The 19,282-nt window shown below is 45.1% G+C and overlaps 1 protein-coding gene across 2 annotated transcripts in view; it reads left to right on the forward strand.

Moving 5' to 3' along the window:
- LOC138979601 (double-stranded RNA-binding protein Staufen homolog) overlaps positions 1-19,282 on the forward strand; it is a gene marked incomplete at its 3' end in the record, with an annotated part of 28,169 nt that extends 8,887 nt beyond the window's left edge. Inside the window, 14 exon segments of one of the 2 annotated variants that reach the window (XM_070352311.1) lie at positions 1,283-1,588; positions 4,081-4,253; positions 4,528-4,747; positions 5,914-6,058; positions 6,883-7,076; positions 7,704-7,774; positions 9,388-9,615; positions 10,192-10,338; positions 10,647-10,799; positions 12,805-12,868; positions 14,194-14,325; positions 15,880-15,992; positions 17,248-17,429; positions 19,053-19,282. In XM_070352311.1, coding sequence (XP_070208412.1) covers positions 1,283-1,588; positions 4,081-4,253; positions 4,528-4,747; positions 5,914-6,058; positions 6,883-7,076; positions 7,704-7,774; positions 9,388-9,615; positions 10,192-10,338; positions 10,647-10,799; positions 12,805-12,868; positions 14,194-14,325; positions 15,880-15,992; positions 17,248-17,429; positions 19,053-19,128 — 2,204 coding nt within the window. 2 annotated transcript variants of the gene reach the window in all.

Genomic DNA, 19,282 nt, shown 5'->3' on the forward strand with positions numbered 1-19,282 from the left:
AGCCGGTGACACCTCTCTGGCCACAGCACCAAACAGTACATGGCTGGGGGGGGGGGGGGGGGGGGGGGTAGCTGGCTAAACTCAGTGGGGTGTCCGGTGTCACTGCATGTCAGCAGGAAGAGCATTGGAGAGAAATAGAGAGGTGTACTCTTCCAAACAATTTCCAAGGATCAGTTGTCAGGGCTTAGGGTAGTCACTGCCACAAGATCGGCATGCAGTCAATAAAGCCAGACAAGAAGAATGATTATGACATGCGGCTCCATCTGCTGGTTTTTTATTCAAACTGGTTTTCAACGCTTATTCTCACAAAGCCTCTGCACACCTGCCCCTGTGCTGTGTTTGTGTGGCTGCTTTCGTATGATGTCAGTGCATGGTGAGTGCGTTCACTGCCTTGTCACCACTTTCCCACCTTTTCAGAATGTTTTCTTCGTCTTGGATAATTCTTCGAATTTGCGATTTTCCAACATCAAGACTTTTTGCAATCGCGATGGCAGTTTCTCCCTTTTTGTGTGGTTAATTAGTGCCTTTGCTTACTGGAGACAGTTATAACTGGTTATAACTGGTTTGTCAGTGATGCGTTGCTGACTGAGAGTCTTGGCTTTCTCTGACAAAGTCGTTACACAAGCTGTTAGGTCTGTCCTTAGACGTTAGAGCGGGGTGGTCGCTACACTGGTGACAACTATATAAGGAAACACATCGGTTAAAAAAAAAGGGTCGTTGTGGCGGGGTAGTCGTTAGAGAGGGGGGTCGTTGTAGCCCGGGTAGTTCAGGTGGTAGAGCACTGGACTTGTGATCGAAAGGTCGCTGGTTCGAATCCGGGCCGGGACGGACACAGGTCAACTTTATGTGCAGACCCAGAGACGGTATCCATCTCCCACCCCCTGTGTCACCACAGCGGCACGTAAAAGACCTCTGTCATTCTGCCATAAGTGCAGATGGCTGATACCACCTAAACACGCATACACTTGTGTATCTCATCTAAAGTCGGGTTAAAACCCGGGAACATGCCCCTAATGGCTTTGCCGTGAGGGCGTAAAACTTGAATTTCTCTCTCTTGAGCGCTAAGTGCCCTTTGTTTTTTCAGATCATGCACAAAGGTTGTGTCTTCCACACATAGTGTATTTGTTTATTTGTCGATTTAAAAAAAAAATGTTTAATATAATCATTTTTTTTGTAAGTCCTTAAGATTAGAACTCTATTTGGATTTGCGCCATGTAAATACCCTTATTTAATTTGTTTAATTTTTTATATATATTTTTTTATATATATTTTTTTTTTCCAGTGCCGCTGCAGCAGGCATCAGGTAAGAGCGGCGCCCTGGGTATGTCCAACTCTCCCCACTACGGCCAGCTGTCCTCCCATCAGCAACAACACCACCACATGCTGCAGCAGTTCCAGCAGCTACAGCTGGGGGCACAGGGCGCGGCGGTCGCAGGCACACCCATTCTGGGCAGCAGCACGGGGATGACGTTCCGCGGGGTGGAGAGGAGGAGCGTGGGTTCCTCCGCTTCCCCCATACCCTCCTCCTCTTCCTCCGCCTCCTCCGCCAAGCTGGCTGGGGGTGACTCCCCTCCTAACGGAGCTGTGGGTAAGGGGGTTTGTGTGTGTGTGTAGATGTGTGTAATTTGTGAATACAAAAACAAAATTGTAGATTAATGGAATGTTTATTATAAAACAAAACTACTTGTTTTTCTACCGTTAGCCGTCTCTGTTTTTGGATTTGTGTATTTTGTGGTTTTTCGTTTCGTTTGTTTTATTTTACCATTGCTGTAAAATTTGGGTCGCTTCCTCCCAGTGGAAAGCTATAGCAGCAAGAAGAGTCGCCCTTCCTTTGGTGTGTGTGTGGTCAGGTGTAATCAGCCAGCTGCCCTTCAAGCAGACTGACTGTGGTTACACAGGGTTGGGTCAAGCTGACTGACTGTGGTTACACAGGGTTGGGTCAAGCAGACTGACTGTGGTTACACAGGGTTGGGTCAAGCAGACTGACTGTGGTTACACAGGGTTGGGTCAAGCAGACTGACTGTGGTTACACAGGGTTGGGTCAAGCAGACTGACTGTGGTGACACAGGGTTGGGTCAAGCAGACTGACTGTGGTGACACAGGGTTGGGTCAAGCAGACTGACTGTGGTGACACAGGGTTGGGTCAAGCAGACTGACTGTGGTTACACAGGGTTGGGTCAAGCTGACTGACTGTGGTTACACAGGGTTGGGTCAAGCAGACTGACTGTGGTTACACAGGGTTGGGTCAAGCAGACTGACTGTGGTTACACAGGGTTGGGTCAAGCAGACTGAATGTGGTGACACAGGGTTGGGTCAAGCAGACTGACTGTGGTTACACAGGGTTGGGTCAAGCTGACTGACTGTGGTTACACAGGGTTGGGTCAAGCAGACTGACTGTGGTTACACAGGGTTGGGTCAAGCAGACTGACTGTGGTTACACAGGGTTGGGTCAAGCAGACTGACTGTGGTTACACAGGGTTGGGTCAAGCAGACTGACTGTGGTTACACAGGGTTGGGTCAAGCAGACTGACTGTGGTTACACAGGGTTGGGTCAAGCAGACTGACTGTGGTTACACAGGGTTGGGTCAAGCTGACTGACTGTGGTGACACAGGGTTGGGTCAAGCAGACTGACTGTGGTTACACAGGGTTGGGTCAAGCAGACTGACTGTGGTTACACAGGGTTGGGTCAAGCTGACTGACTGTGGTGACACAGGGTTGGGTCAAGCAGACTGACTGTGGTTACACAGGGTTGGGTCAAGCAGACTGACTGTGGTTACACAGGGTTGGGTCAAGCTGACTGACTGTGGTAACACAGGGTTGGGTCAAGCAGACTGACTGTGGTGACACAGGGTTGGGTCAAGCTGACTGACTGTGGTTACACAGGGTTGGGTCAAGCAGACTGACTGTTGTTACACAGGGTTGGGTCAAGCAGACTGACTGTGGTTACACAGGGTTGGGTCAAGCAGACTGACTGTGGTCACACAGGGTTGGGTCAAGCAGACTGACTGTGGTTACACAGGGTTGGGTCAAGCAGACTGACTGTGGTTACACAGGGTTGGGTCAAGCAGACTGACTGTGGTTACACAGGGTTGGGTCAAGCTGACTGACTGTGGTTACACAGGGTTGGGTCAAGCAGACTGACTGTGGTTACACAGGGTTGGGACAAAGATACCGTCTCTAAGTCTGCACTTAAATTTTAGAATAAGACAGTAACAGTAATCACATCTCAGAGATCTTTGTAGGTCAAAGCACAAACGTGTGTGTAAATACTTATGTGTTGTTTATCTTTTATTTCTTATTGTAAAACAGCATCTTCTGCAAAATATAATACAATTTAAGGATAAAAGTCGCTTGTTCATTTCAATGGGTTTTTTTTTTCTTTTCTTTCTTTCCGCTTTTTTTTTTTTTTTTTTGTGCCTCAGTTCCATGCAGTCCGCTTCAAGCTGAAAAATAAATGAAAAGAATGAAACCCTAATTTTTTTATTTTTTTTTTATTTATTTATTTTTTTTCCTCTTCCTTTTCTCTTCTTTCTTTCTTTCTCTCTACAGCTGAGCGTCCTTCTTCATTGGCGTTTTATATATTTATCAATTGTATGTGGTTTTCTACAATGGACAAAATCTTGCATCTTTAATGTTGGTTATTGTCTTACATATGTCTGTGTTTGGGTTGACTTAGGTGTTGTTTGTGGCGGTGTCATGATGGAGTTAACATAGTAACCATCACAATAAGTAAGAGGAAAAGCAAATTGTAAGCGTGCTAAAGTTTTCTTAGTAACAGTTCTCTTTTCATACAAGTGGTGTTTAGTGTAACAATGTAAGTTCCGCCTTTACCCCGGTACCGTTCTCCTTTTAGCGAAACGAAAGAAAGAGGGGGCGGTGAGGGAAGCCAGAAAAGAAGTATATATGATACACTATTCTACGTTTCAATGGTTGTTATTCTCTCAGGTACCAGGAGAATAGTTCCGAATAACTCTCACATACTCGATTCCACATGTTGTATGCAGTTAGAGTGCTTACTTTCCTTTGTTTATCAGATATCTCGAATTATGTTTGATTTGTCTGATGGCTGACTCTTGCAGGGCTGGACTTGGGAGGACGGGGCGTGGCCCAAGCGGAGATGCTGAAGGGAGGGGAGGGGGTCATATCCAACAACGCTGACTCAGAGGAGGATGAAAAAGAGACAACAAACCTGGCTAACACAAAAGAGAAAACCCCTATGTGCTTAGTCAACGAACTAGCAAGATACAACAAGGTGGGTGGTATGTAGTATATGAATGGAGGCTTTTTTTGGAAAGAAATTATATTTTCTGATTATAACCACTGTAAAAGATGAATTTACCTCCATTTTAAGACTCCCTCCTTTTTAAGACCTGATTTTCTCAGATTTGTGGAGGCCTTGAAATGGGGTTTCCATTGTACAGGACCTCTGTCTGCAGACAGCCTACATTTTATGATCAAGTGACATAACTAAAAAAAAAATATTAGAATTTTTTTTTAAGGGGACACAACTGTTTTGTCACCACCAGGTGGCACACCAGTACACATTGGTTGACGAGCAGGGGCCGGCACACAAGAAGACGTTCTTCGTCAAGCTGAAACTGGGCGAGGAGGAGTACTCTGCCCAAGGGGAGAGCATCAAGAAAGCGCAGCACGCAGCGGCAGACATTGCGCTGCAAGAGACAAAGTTCAGCCACCCGGTGCCCAAAATTCCGCGGCACATGGAGGGGGAAGGGATGTGTGACTCAGGTGAGATGGTTTAAACAATTTTATTCATAAAGAATTACAGGTAACAATGCCGCAATCTATCAATTTGATAATTGGAGCACAACAAGCAAAGCTTATAAACGTGCTCTGAAAAGGCAATATAATTTTTAATTGGGCGGACGAATACAATGTATGTTAGGAGGATAAGGAGATTTGAAGAAGGGGAAAGGAAGGAGGATATCTTTGTTTTGTTTTTAAAGTGAGATGACGGGAAAGGGGTCAGTTCTACTCCCAAACCTGACGCTCCCTGGGAAAAAAATGGTAAATTAGGGGACAGTTTCAATAAAATTATTGCGCATGGCCCTTCTTTTTTTTTCCTCCATGTCGGTTCTGGGATAAGTGTTATGTGTGTGTTGAGTTGAGGGTTTGAGTTCTACTCCCTAACCCGGCACTCCCTGGAAAAAATGGTAAATTAGGGGAAGGTTATAATATGTCTGACTTTCCCATGAGAGCTGGGAATGGTGGGGTAAAAACGGTCATACACATAGAAACACACTTGTGCTAGAACATGAGTGAACGTGGGAGTTTCAGCCCATGAACAAAGAAGATATGTCTGGTTGTTTTTATATGGCCCGCTTTTATTTTTTCCACGTCGGTTTTGGGAGTTTAGTATTTATGTGTGTGTGTGTGTGTGTTTTCTCAGTTTGTTTAGAATAAGAATATGTGCACAGAGGTTAAGTTACATCCTGTTTGGTGATTTCTTCACAAATCTGTCCTCTGGCACATTAGGGTTTAAGAATTTTTTTTAATGAAGCTGTGAAAAAATTGTTGAGGAGGGTTGGGGGTGGGAAGTTAAGTTCAATTGCAGATACAGTTATCTTACTCTTTCTCTCTCTTTCCCTTCCTCCCGCTCTCTCCTCTCTCTCTCTCTCCCTCCCCACCTCTCTCTCTCTCTCTCTCTCTCTCTCTCTCTCTCTCTCTCTCTCTCTCTCTCTCTCTCTCTCTCTCTCTCTCTCTCTCTCTCTCTCTCTTTCTCTCTCTCTCTCGCAAATGCACACAATATTTTCTTCTCTCTCAGACATTTCAGTGAACATTACACGTATAGGAGGTTACTATTTGTGTTCAGTTCATCATTCTGATTTCCTCTGTACTTATAGTTGTGTGTTACCCCAGCTTAATTAAGTAGTTAAAGTGGACGGGCATTTCAGTGAACAACATTACGCCTACAGTGGAACTGAACGCTCTGGCGATGAAGCGCGGCGAGCCGGCCGTGTACAAACTCATTGAGCCGCGCAACCAGCAGCAGAACTACCAACCGGCTAACATCGACTTCCGCGGCATGTACAATCAGAGGTTGGTGTTTTATTTGTTTGTTTGTCTGTCTGTCTGTGTTTTAACAAGACAGTGAGGTTGTTTTTGTGAGGAGTTAGTGCTCTGTTGGTATTGTTTTTGTTGTCTGTCTGTCTGTTTTTACAAGACAGTGAGGTTGTTTTTGTGAGGAGTTAGTGCACTGTTGGTATTGTTTTTGTAAATGTGTGTAGTTTCACAGTTTTGTTTAGGATGATAAACTAAATGAAGAAAAGAAAACACTAACTTCCGTCTTCTCACAGATAGCACTACGGGAGGTCCCTTTCCCAGCAATGGGATATTAAAGGAAAGAAAATGAAATGAAAACACAAACTTCCGTCTTATTTATTTATTTATTTACAAGGATTTATATCGCGCACATATCTCACCACACAAGGCGACTCAAGGCGCATGTTACCTATTAATGCCGTGTGAGATGGAATTTTGTTTACACAATATATCACGCATTCACATCGGCCAGTAGATCAACAGCCTATTGGCGCTGCATCCACCTTTCACGGCCTAGTATTCCAGGTCACACGGGTATTTTGGTGGACATTTTTATCTACGCCTATACAATTTTGCCAGGAAAACCTTTTTTCAATCGTGGGATCTTTAACGTGTATACCCCAATGTAGTGTAGTCTTATATGACAGATACCTCTGCGAGAGGTCCATTTCCCAGCAATGATATAAAGTAAATGAAACGAAATGAAAATAAAACTTCCGTCTTGTGACAGATACAACTACGAGAGACCCCCTCGTCTCTTTCCCAGCAATGAGATAAAGTAAATGAACTGAAATGAAAATAAAACTTCCGTCTTGTGACAGATACCACTACGGGCGCCCCCCTCGTCCGTTCTACGTCATGCTGAAGGTGGGTCACCGAGAGTTCATCGGTGACGGTCCCACAAGACAGGCGGCCCGGCACAGCGCTGCCTCGAAAGCGCTGAGAGTTCTGAAGAACATGCCGCTCCCCAGTGAAGACAGCAAGCCCAAGACTGAGGAGGAGAAGGACGCAGAGGGTGAGTACACTGGAGTACGCTTTTAAAGACCTCGAAAAATCTGAGAAAATCAGGTCTTAAAAAAGAGGGAGTCTCAAAATAGGGGTAAATTTACAGAGGTTATGAACAGAATATCTGAGAGTAAAAACAAAATCTTGAAAAGGAAGAAGTTTTATATATGGGGGGGGGGGAATCTCGTCCAGTCCAGAAATCAGGGAATTCATTTATAAAATAAAAATTCCGTCACGTTATGTTCTTGTCATTGCCTGTCTTGGGGCAGTGTGTGTGCCTTTCATGAATAATCTAATGCAGACAGAAGGATATGTGACAGGGGAGGCTACCGCTTCTTTCACAGCAGACTCTGCATCCGAGTTGTTGGCCTTTAAGTCAACACCGGTTGATTGTTGAATTCTGTTTGTGATGGGGTCTGGTGGTTTCCGATTGTCTGTATGTTCATGGAAACCTTCGGGTTTGCATAACAGTTTTTATAGGGCTAAGAAATTAGCCCTAACATTTTCAATCCTGTTTGATTGCACTTCGCTTCCCAAGGTGATGGTAGTGTTTGGGCACACGGTTACAGATATAAAGAACAACTATGTTAGCGTTTAGCTTGGAGTTTAGTCACTTTACTCTTGTTCTTTTCTTCAGACGCCATGAAGTCGGAGATCAGCCTGGTGCATGAGATTGCGCTGAAAAGAAACCTCCCTGTCGCCTTTGAGGTCAGTGGCCCCTTTCAACTCGCTTTCCCTTTACTTTTCCTCTTTCACATTTATGCTGTTAAAGGCACAGTAAGCCTCCCGTAAACCATCACAGATACTGTCAGGCTTTTACACACAGTACAAACACCCTTCCATTTGAACGCTCACCAAACGGGAACATCCTAGGTGCCCTACGTAAAGAGCGAGCAATTTTTGAGTCACTTGAGAAAAAGTGACTCTATGTAATCGGTCAGTGTTAGTCTGTCCGGCCGGCCGGCCGTAGACACCACCTTAACGTTGGACTTTTCTCGGAAACTATCAAAGCGATCGGGCTCATATTTTGTTTAGTCGTGACCTCCAATGACCTCTACACTTTAACGATGGTTTCGTTGACCTTTGACCTTTTTCAAGGTCACAGGTCAGCGTCAAAGGAAAAATTAGACATTTTATATCTTTGACAAACTTTTCTCGGAAACTATCAAAGCGATCGGGCTCATATTTTGTTTAGTCGTGACCTCCAATGACCTCTACACTTTAACGATGGTTTTGTTGACCTTTGACCTTTTTCAAGGTCACAGGTCAGCGTCAAAGGAAAAATTAGACATTTTATATCTTTGACAAAGTTCATCGGATGTGATTGAAACTTTGTAGGATTATTCTTTACATCAAAGTATTTACATCTGTAGCCTTTTACGAACGTTATCAGAAAAACAAGGGAGATAACTAGCCTTTTCTGTTCGGCAACACACAACTTAACGTTGGGCTTTTCTCGGAAACTATAAAAGTGACCGGGCTCAAATTTTATGTGAACGTGACTCATTGTGTTGTGAATAGCAATTTCTTCCTGTCCATCTGATGCCTCATATAATATTCAGAACTGCGAAAGTGACTCGATCGAGCGTTTGCTCTTCTTGTTAAAGAATTAATTTTGCGCCGATTGCTCGGAGACAATCGGACCGTGGTGCGTTTTGGCGCTAGACCTAACTTTTAAAATCTAAATAATAAATTGACAGCTTGTTACACAAACATTCTTAAATCATAAAAGAATTATTTTTCATCAAGACAAGATCAGTACCATTCGAAGTTATGAAAGTTTGAAAAAAGAAAAGCCCGAAAGCAGGGTCACGCAAGGTCGTGGTTCTCGTAGCAGACGACGGTTTATAAGCATCGCCAGTTCCTCTGAACAGTCAAAAGCCATCGCTAGAGTTCTTGTGAACCACAGCCGTTTGTTTCGTGCATAGTCAGAGGTACATAATAACGTGCTATTGCAGATAAGCTCACATTGAGTCGCATTCAAATTACTAACCGACGACTACATTTTGAAAAAGGGAAACTGGATCACACAGGTTCACGATGGCTCAGGGGTAAGATAAACCACGCGAAACTAAATTCTTTGAAAATTGCTCGCTCTTTACGTGGGCACCTAGGATGTTCCCGTTTGGTGAGCGTTCAAATGGAAGGGTGTTTGTATTGTGTGTAAAAGCCTTACAGTATCTGTGTAATTTGACAGGGGTCTTAAAAGGGTAGGGGCACTGCAGTAGGTTGTTGAGCACACATTGTAAGCCATGCACTGCTGTCTGAGCTAGCGCATTCTTCAACATAGAAACCAACGCGTGCACATCTTTGATCACCAGGTCACTCGCGAGTCGGGCCCTCCGCACATGAAGAACTTTGTGACCAAGTGCATTGTGGGAGACAAGGCAACAGAGGCGGAGGGCAACTCGAAGAAGCTGTCCAAGAAACGAGCGGCAGAACTGATGCTAGATGAACTCCAGAAGTTGCCGGGACCTCCGACCGCTGCGGGGCTCAAACCCAAGATCAAACCGCCCAACAATAAGAAGAAAAACCGCAACCTCATCAAGGTTGGTTTCTTGCTACGGCTGAATCATCAGAATGCATGCCTGTATGTTGTCCTGTTCTATCTCTCGTTCTCTGTCTATCTCTCTGTCTGTCTGTTTCTTTCGCTTTCTTTCCTTCTCTCTCCCCCTCTCTCTACCGCTCTTTCTCTCTCTCTCCCCCTCTCTCTCTACTGCTCTTTCTCTCCAGCTTTCTCTCACTCTCTCTCTCTCTCTCTCTCTCTCTCTCTCTCTCTCTCTCTCTCTCTCTCTCTCTCTCTCTCTCTCTCTCTTTCTTCCTCACAATCACTCAGATGAACTCGTGGACGCTGATTTTCAAAAAGGGTATCATGTTGTGCGCGCGCTGCATGGCATACACATCGGAGTTGATTGTTTGTCCCGATCGTGGGATACAGCCTGTCAGAGGCGTGGAGCGTGTTCCAGATGTTGTGAAAAATCTGTCTGCGGTACAGGGGCTCCTACTCCTCCAGACCATGATAATCCTGACAGTTATTTTCGAAAATTGTCTATTCCCAGCGATGGGACAATGAAGTAATAAACATGAAAATGAAATGATGAAAATGGTGTGTGCTTGGTGGGCAGGTGCAGAAGGCAGACCCAAGCTACGGTGTGGGGGTAAACCCCATCAGTCGGCTGATCCAGATCATGCAGGCCCAGAAAAAGAAGGAACCCGTCTACACGCTGCTGGCCGAGAAGGGTCTGCCGCGCCGCCGCGAGTTCGTCATGCAGGTAAATCAAGTTGAAAAAATATTGCCACTCTGTATTCTTTCTTTGATGTGCAGCCATACAGCAGAAGCGCCTATTGTGTGGATTTTTCTCCGTCTTCTATAGCGGGGTCTTAAAAGGGGCATTGATCTGTGATGGGACATGATGAAGACCACTTGTGATGGGACATGATGAAGACGACTTGTGATGGGACATGATGAAGACGACTTGTATTAGCATTTGCTAGCAGTGGAATAATATAGTGCTGTAAATGTGAAAGTGATGGCACGTTTGTTGATTCTTCCATTCATGGAGTTGTTTGCTTCCCACAGTGCCAGGTGGAAGAGAATGTGAGTGAGGGAGTGGGTCCCAACAAGAAGCTAGCCAAGCGGAACGCCGCCGAGAGCATGCTTCAGTTGCTGGGCTTCAGTCGACCGTCTCCGCAGCCGACAAAGCCTTCCATCAGAAGCACGCCCTCTACCGAGGTAAGCTTGTTCTGGGAGCTGGTCTGTTGTTACACAGCAGTCAAAACTTACCATCTAAAGTCGTCTCCCTTTCTGGCTAATGTTCTATGAGCTTTTATCTACACAGCCATCAAAACCTACCATCTGAAGTCGTCTCCCTTTCTGGGTAATGTGAGCTTTTATCTACACAGCCATCAAAACCTACCATCTGAAGTCGTCTCCCTTTCTGGGTAATGTGAGCTTTTATCTACACAGCCATCAAAACCTACCATCTGAAGTCGTCTCCCTTTCTGGGTAATGTGAGCTTTTATCTACACAGCCATCAAAACCTACCATCTGAAGTCGTCTCCCTTTCTGGGTAATGTGAGCTTTTATCTACACAGCCATCAAAACCTACCATCTGAAGTCGTCTCCCTTTCTGGGTAATGTTCTATGAGCTTTTATCTACACAGCCATCAAAACCTACCATCTAAAGTCGTCTCCCTTTCTGGCTAATGTTCTATGAGCTTTTATCTACACAGCCATCAAAACCTACCATCTAAAGTCGTCTCCCTTTCTGGGTAATGTTCTATGAGCTTTTATCTACACAGCCATCAAAACTTACCATCTAAAGTCGTCTCCCTTTCTGGGTAATGTTCTATGAGCTTTTATCTACACAGCCATCAAAACCTACCATCTGAAGTCGTCTCCCTTTCTGGCTAATGTTCTATGAGCTTTTATCTACACAGCCATCAAAACCTACCATCTGAAGTCGTCTCCCTTTCTGGGTAATGTTCTATGAGCTTTTATCTACACAGCCATCAAAACCTACCATCTGAAGTCGTCTCCCTTTCTGGGTAATGTTCTATGAGCTTTTATCTACACAGCCATCAAAACCTACCATCTAAAGTCGTCTCCCTTTCTGGCTAATGTTCTATGAGCTTTTATCTACACAGCCATCAAAACCTACCATCTAAAGTCGTCTCCCTTTCTGGGTAATGTTCTATGAGCTTTTATCTACACAGCCATCAAAACCTACCATCTGAAGTCGTCTCCCTTTCTGGGTAATGTGAGCTTTTATCTACACAGCCATCAAAACCTACCATCTAAAGTCGTCTCCCTTTCTGGCTAATGTTCTATGAGCTTTTATCTACACAGCCATCAAAACCTACCATCTAAAGTCGTCTCCCTTTCTGGCTAATGTTCTATGAGCTTTTATCTACACAGCCATCAAAACCTACCATCTGAAGTCGTCTCCCTTTCTGGCTAATGTTCTATGAGCTTTTATCTACACAGCCATCAAAACCTACCATCTGAAGTCGTCTCCCTTTCTGGGTAATGTTCTATGAGCTTTTATCTACACAGCCATCAAAACCTACCATCTGAAGTCGTCTCCCTTTCTGGGTAATGTTCTGTGAGCGTGTTGAGAAATGCCAGTGCTGGTCTGTTATATACAGCAGTTGACAAACCAGTAGCTGAGTGGACAAGTCGTGAGCCTCCCATGTAGAAGGTTGAGCATTCAAATCCTTGCCACACCTGGCGGGTTAAGGGTGGAGATTTTTCCGATCTCCAAGGTCAACTTATGTGCAGACTTATTAGTGCCTTATCCCCATTGTGTTTACATGCAATCAAAAGATCAAGTACGCTGGGCAGAGATCCTGTAATTTATGACAGTGTTCGATGTGTAACAGAAACACAAAAATACCAAGCGGGCATCCGCCGAAAACGGGGAAAAAACAGCCACAATTGTAAAAACCCACTCGTACAAAAACACAAGTGCATGTGGGAGTTTCAGCCCATGAACGCATAAGAAGACGAGACGTATACAGCAGTCATAAACCTAACATCTCACATCGTCTGTGTCTCTAGGTTAGCCAGTTCAGTGAGCTTGTTGGCAAATATTTCTGTCTTGTCAAAATTGCTAGGATTCAGTCGGTCTTACCCAACTCAGAAACAAGACCTTCAGCTGAAATAATGCTTTTGTTTTGTTCTGTACCAGCTCTGTCTTGTCCTTTATGAAGCACTTTCACTGTTCTTTTAATTTCAGAGCGGAGGTGGTTCGGACAAGAAAGTGACGTTTGTGGACACAGGAAAGCCGGCAGCCAACGGAGGTAAGGTTTACACTTGATTTCCTCGCTTATCGTAGAACAGACCATGTTCGGAAACAACTCTGTACGAATTTGATAGCGAGACAAACAGTGGCTCGTGGGGAGATCAATTTAAACTAACAACCGCAGTGAACTGACCCCGATGTGTATGTTATGTAGTGTCCGCTCGATAGGATGCCTTTTTCTTTCGAAAATCTACACATCAGAGCCACCATTTACTGGCGATGACCTGCAGTGATCGCTGAGCACATGTCTTTCTCAAACTCATGTGACCTTGAGCAAAACTCACATAACCTCAGGCAAAATATGTTGTCAGCTATCACTCGGGGCAAGCGATCCAAAATATGTTGTCAGCTATCACTCGGGGCAAGCGATCCAAAATATGTTGTCAGCTATCACTCGGGGCAAGCAATCCAAAATATGTTGTCAGCTATCACTCGGGGCAAGCAATCCAAAATATGTTGTCAGCTATCACTCGGGGCAAGCGATCCTGCATTGCCGCAACAAGTCGTGAACTCCGATGTGTATATTTCCACAACACTTGGAAATCCTGACAGAGTTATTTCTGGAAAATGTCTATTGGCCAAGAAATGTATCTCGCTGAATTCAGTTCCTGTTCGCTGCCTGGGTGACATTATCATTGTGAAGAGAACTTGTTGAGAAGATAAAGGCACTTTGAGCTGTGTGTGCAGTGAACGGCGAGGGGCCCGGCATGGGTAACTCTGCTGGCTGGATGACATTATCAATCAATATCAATCAATCAATATGAGGCTTATATCGCGCGTATTCCGTGGGTACAGTTCTGAGCGCAGGGATTTTTTTATATTTTAATTTTTTTGCAATTTATATTGCGCACATATTCAAGGCGCAGGGATTTATTTATGCCGTGTGAGATGGAATTTTTTTTACACAATACATCACGCATTCACATCGGCCAGCAGATCGCAGCCATTTCGGCGCATATCCTACTTTTCGCGGCCTATTATTCCAAGTCACACGGGTATTTTGGTGGACATTTTTATCTATGCCTATACAATTTTGCCAGGAAAGACCCTTTTGTCAATCGTGGGATCTTTAACGTGCACACCCCAATGTAGTGTACACGAAGGGACCTCGGTTTTTTGTCTCATCCGAAAGACTAGCACTTGAACCCACCACCTAGGTTAGGAAAGGGAGGAGAAAATTGCTAACGCCCTGACCCAGGGTCGAACTCGCAACCTCTCGCTTCCGAGCGCAAGTGCGTTACCACTCGACCACCCAGTCCTTTGTGTTATGATTGTGAAGAGAACTTGTGAAAAAGATAAAGGAGCTTTGTGTTGTGTGTGCAGTGAACGGCGAGGGGCCCGGCATGGGTAACTCCGCTGGCTGCCAGGTGGTTCCAGGACTGCTCCGTCTCAACCAGTCGGGGGCGGCAAGCGTGCAGAAAATGATGGCGCCTTCACCTGGACACGGTTTTACTGGTGAGAATCTCCCCTCCTCCCTCCCTCCATTGTTATTGTATGTACTAGTAGGGCGGGGATGTAGCTCAGTCGGTAGCGCGCTGGATTTGTATCCAGTTGGCCGCTGTCAGCGTGAGTTCGTCCCCACGTTCGGCGAGAGATTTATTTCTCAGAGTCAACTTTGTGTGCAGACTCTCCTCGGTGTCCGAACACCCCCGTGTGTACACGCAACCACAAGACCAAGTGCGCATGAAAAAGATCCTGTAATCCATGTCAGAGTTCGGTGGGTTATAGAAACACGAAAATACCCAGCATGCTTCCTCCGAAAGCGGCGTATGGCTGCCTAAATGGCGGGGTAAAAACGGTCATACACGTAAAATTCCACTCGTGCAAAAACACGAGTGTACGAGGGAGTTTCAGCCCACGAACGCAGAAGAAGAAGAAGAATTGTATGTACTAGTAATATTGAAGTTTTATTACCACTGAAAAAAGTTTACAAGCCTAATGAAATCGTTTAACAAAGGTTATTTATGGGGAAAAATATATTAGTTATAAGCATCTATTTGATCAGTGTACTTATACAGTCATATGCAGTCAAACCTTTCTAGGCAACTACATCTCCACAACAACCACCTGCCCATTGCGACCATCCCAAAGGATCCCCCCCAAAACATTTTTTTAATTCACCTTTCCCTAATGAATTGACAGCCTGTCTTAATTGCTTACTTTTGGTCAGTACATTGGGGGGTTGTTAAAAGACCTTAGGCCTAAAAAAAAAATAGGTGTGGTTACGGTAACCCGACCTACCCTATTTTTAGGGGCCGACCCTATAACTTTTTATTACATTTGTCAAAACAAAAAAACACACACAAGAAAACGAGTGCAGAAAACGCAATGAAAGCGAAAGCGCCCGAGTCGCACACTTATTTCCCTGTCAAGTAGGTTTATAATTTGTACACATTAGAAAAAAAAGTTTTAAAAAAAAAAGTGATTGCCTACCTTCCTACCTTATTTTTTTGGCTATGTTACCGTAACCACACCTATTATTTTGTTTTGCCTTATTTGTTCAGAATTTCTGTTGATAACCTCTGCAAATGTACCTCCTATTGTAAGACTCCCTCCTTTTTGGCTCACGTAAGTGTAGCCTATGCGATCGTAACTTTGTCTGTCTGTGCGTATGTGCGTGCGTGCGTGTGTATGTCTGTGGTAGAAACTCTAACATTTGAAGACGTCACATTACATTGACGTCACATTATGACGTAAGAGGGTTAGACGTCACGCGAAAGAAGTACTGAAAGTCTGGGTCATTATTATTTTGAGCGGGCCGAGACTAGTTGGCAGTCGTGTCCCTGTAAGTAGGCTACATGCAGACAGACAGATCTAGATCTAGTGTCTCGCTTTCTTGCACAGTTTCACCCATGCTCTTTCTGTGTGTGTGTGTGTGTGTGTGTGTGTGTGTGTGTGTGTGTTTGTCGATTTCTTACGTGAGCCTTGATGGCTTCGCCTCTTGTTAAGACGTGATTTTCTCAGGTTTGTGGAGGGCTCAAAAGGTGGTTCCACTGTGTGAGATTGCAGGTCAGAAAGACGTGTCCTCCGTGCTGACCAAGGCAGGGTCCAAGCCTGAAGAGCAAGCGGTGGCCTTGTCCGAGTATCTCGGCATCGCCATCAAGTTTGAGGAGTTCTCCAAGGTACGCTCACGTTGAACCTAGAAAGGATTCCTGCTGCTCAAGTAATGACAAAAACCTGAGTCGTTTAAGTAGTGGAAGTCTAAAAGGAGTAAACGAGAAGAAGAAGACGAATCATTTTGGTGAAGCCTTTCTTTGAAATACGTTGGCCTCTTCCCAGTTTTTGTTGTTGATATTTTGCTCGTCTGCCCCTGCCCTAATAAGTATTCATTATGTACCGCACACACGTTTGTAAGCATGCACACACGCACGCACAGGCAGGCATGCATGCACACACAAACATACACACACTCACATGCACACACACATGCAACTGTATCTGTCTTTGTGTGTGAGAGAGGGAGTAGAGGAAATAAAGAGTGAAAACATCAGCAAAGGCAGAGAAAACTCCTGTCCGCTGTGTTGTTCCAAGGCCTCTGTCTTCGGCCATTCACGCGTACTTCTGACCCCAGGCCGGTGGAATCTTCCATAGCTTTCAGTTTGACACGTGCTACACATTTTCACACAGCTATTGTTTTAAGGTCAGGATATTTTGAATGCAGGTCCAACTGACTTTTTGTCCTCTGTGTCTTGGAACAACACTGTGTCTGTAAAGCCTGTCCTTAATTGGACGAAGTCGACTACGCGTAGCTCACTTCGCGAAGCTACCGGAACTAGACTTCGTCGCAGTCCAAGGGAAGGCACTATGGCGGAAAAGAGAGTTATCTTTTCATGTCTTGGCGTCTCAAATGCGCGTAGTCTCGACCAGCGCGTGGTGTGCTTCTTTCTGAGTACTTTACGTCACAAATTGTACTTGATGATGACGTAAGTTAATTGTATGTGTTCTATTTCGTTGACTGAGCACGGCCGGGACCAGTTGGCGTGAGCGCTGGGATTTCGAGTTTCATTCGGCATGTCAATGCATCGCAGTATGAAATAATACAGGTAGGAGGTTAGTTCTTGTACTTTGGGTCAACCAAAGTCGATAAATGCATTCTTCACTATGGTATTGAGTCTGATTTCGTCGTCCATCTTGAATCGAAGAGCACTCTTCTTACAAAAAAACCCAACTTCGTTGCGAGCTACGGCGAAGCTTCGCATGTCAAAACTTGAGAAGCGATGTTGGGGTCAAAGTACCACGCCGTAGCTGCGGGGTTTTGGTATAAAGACTTGGCGAAGCTTCGTGTAGTCGACTACGGGCTCAATTAAGGACGGGCTTTACGGTCTCCGACACTTTGCTTGCACACACAATGTGGATCTGTCTCCATTGTTATTTCAGAGCAACAGCACAGAGTTTCTGACGCGCGTGACGCTGTCCACATCACCCCCACAGGTGTACCACGGCACGGGGCCTAGCAGAGAATCTTCACGCGACGCCGCCGCCCTCTCCGCCCTGCAGACTCTCCTGGCGGCCACCACCAATCCCCACGCACACCAGGTGCTCACTGCCTCGGGCGACGCGTAAGTCACTCTGTAGTCTCTGTTAGCCCACAAGTAGAGGTGCACAGAGCGAAAATGGGATCTAGCCGTTTGGGTGGTATGCTGCCGCGCAATCGGATTGGTTGAAATTGAGATTTGTTTTGATTTGAACCAATGGGACCCTGCGCTTTGTTCCCACCAAGTTGGTTGGCTTTGTGCACCTCAGCCCTGACATTTTGTTCATTTTTGAGTCACTTGAGAAAAAGTGACTCTATGTAATCGGTCAGTGTTAGTCTGTCCGGCCGGCCGGCCGTCCGTAGACACCACCTTAACGTTGGACTTTTCTCGGAAACTATCAAAGCGATCGGGCTCATATTTTGTTTAGTCGTGACCTCCAATGACCTCTACACTTTAACGATGGTTTTGTTGACCTTTGACCTTTTTCAAGGTCACAGGTCAGCGTCAAAGGAAAAATTAGACATTTTATATCTTTGACAAAGTTCATCGGATGTGATTGAAACTTTGTAGGATTATTCTTTACATCAAAGTATTTACATCTGTAGCCTTTTACGAACGTTATCAGAAAAACAAGGGAGATAACTAGCCTTTTCTGTTCGGCAACACACAACTTAACGTTGGGCTTTTCTCAGAAACTATAAAAGTGACCGGGCTCAAATTTTATGTGAACGTGACTCATTGTGTTGTGAATAGCAATTTCTTCCTGTCCATCTGATGCCTCATATAATATTCAGATCTGCGAAAGTGACTCGATCGAGCGTTTGCTCTTCTTGTTTTAAATTACTTTGTCCCATTGCTGGGAAATTTGGGTCACTTCCTCCCAATGGAAAGCTAACAGCATCAGAGTCGCGCTACCCAGGTGTATGCGTGTTTAGGTGTAATTAGCCACCTGCACTTATGGCAGAATGACCGAGATGTCTTTTACATGCCACTTGTGACACGGGGTGGGACATGGATACCGTCTTTGAGTCTGCACATAAAGTTGGTCCTTCCCGTCCTGGATTCGAACCTGCGACCGTAGGATCACAAGTCCAGTGCTCTAACACCTGAGCTACCCAGGTCTCAAGTCACTCGTTAGTTTCTGTTAGCCAACAAGTACAGTGAACCTCCCCGCCGAGAGAATTTCAAGTTTTGCGCCCTCACGGCAAAAGCCATCATGGGCATTTTCCCAGGTTTTATCCTGACTTTAGATGAGATACACAAATGTATGCGTGTTTAGGTGGTATCAGCCATCTGCATTTATGGCAGAATGACTGTGGTCTTTCACCTGCCCCTGAGGTGAGACGGGGGTGGGACATGGATACAGTCTTTGGGTCTGCAAAGTTGACTCGTGTCCGGCCCAGCCCGGATTGCAACCCGCGACTCCCTCCTTTTCAAACATGATTTCTCTGGTTGTTTGGACGTCTGAACAGCAGTAGTTTCACTGTACTTGTGAATCTAAGGGGTGTGAAGGAAGAACATTTGCACAGACAAACAAACCGGATTACTGACAGAATCAGGTTTTTCAGAAAGCTGTTTGTGTGTGTCTGTGTGTCTCTGTGCGTGTGTCTGTGTGCGTGTGTGTGTGTGTTCTATTTTGCAGTAAAACTAGAAACTTCGTCTTTACTCTTAGACTATTTGACAGTCTGTTTTACCTGTCTTTTTTAGGGTGACGGTTAAAACGGAAGCAGGCATGAACGCTTCCCTGCCTCGTCAACTGAACAGTGCTGGTGACCAGATGTGAACACCACAACCGTCTTCTCTGTGAACGCTTGGTAGGAAGTGAACAACTTTGGCTAGATCCTCTGAACGCTTTTGCAATGGAGGTTGTGGTTTGTCGCTGACTGCGAACATTGTTCAAGCATTCTGTACCCTACCATGAATGCTTTAGAAGTGAA

Source organism: Littorina saxatilis, linkage group LG11 (genome assembly GCF_037325665.1).
Source record: "Littorina saxatilis isolate snail1 linkage group LG11, US_GU_Lsax_2.0, whole genome shotgun sequence".
NCBI lineage: Eukaryota > Metazoa > Mollusca > Gastropoda > Littorinimorpha > Littorinidae > Littorina > Littorina saxatilis.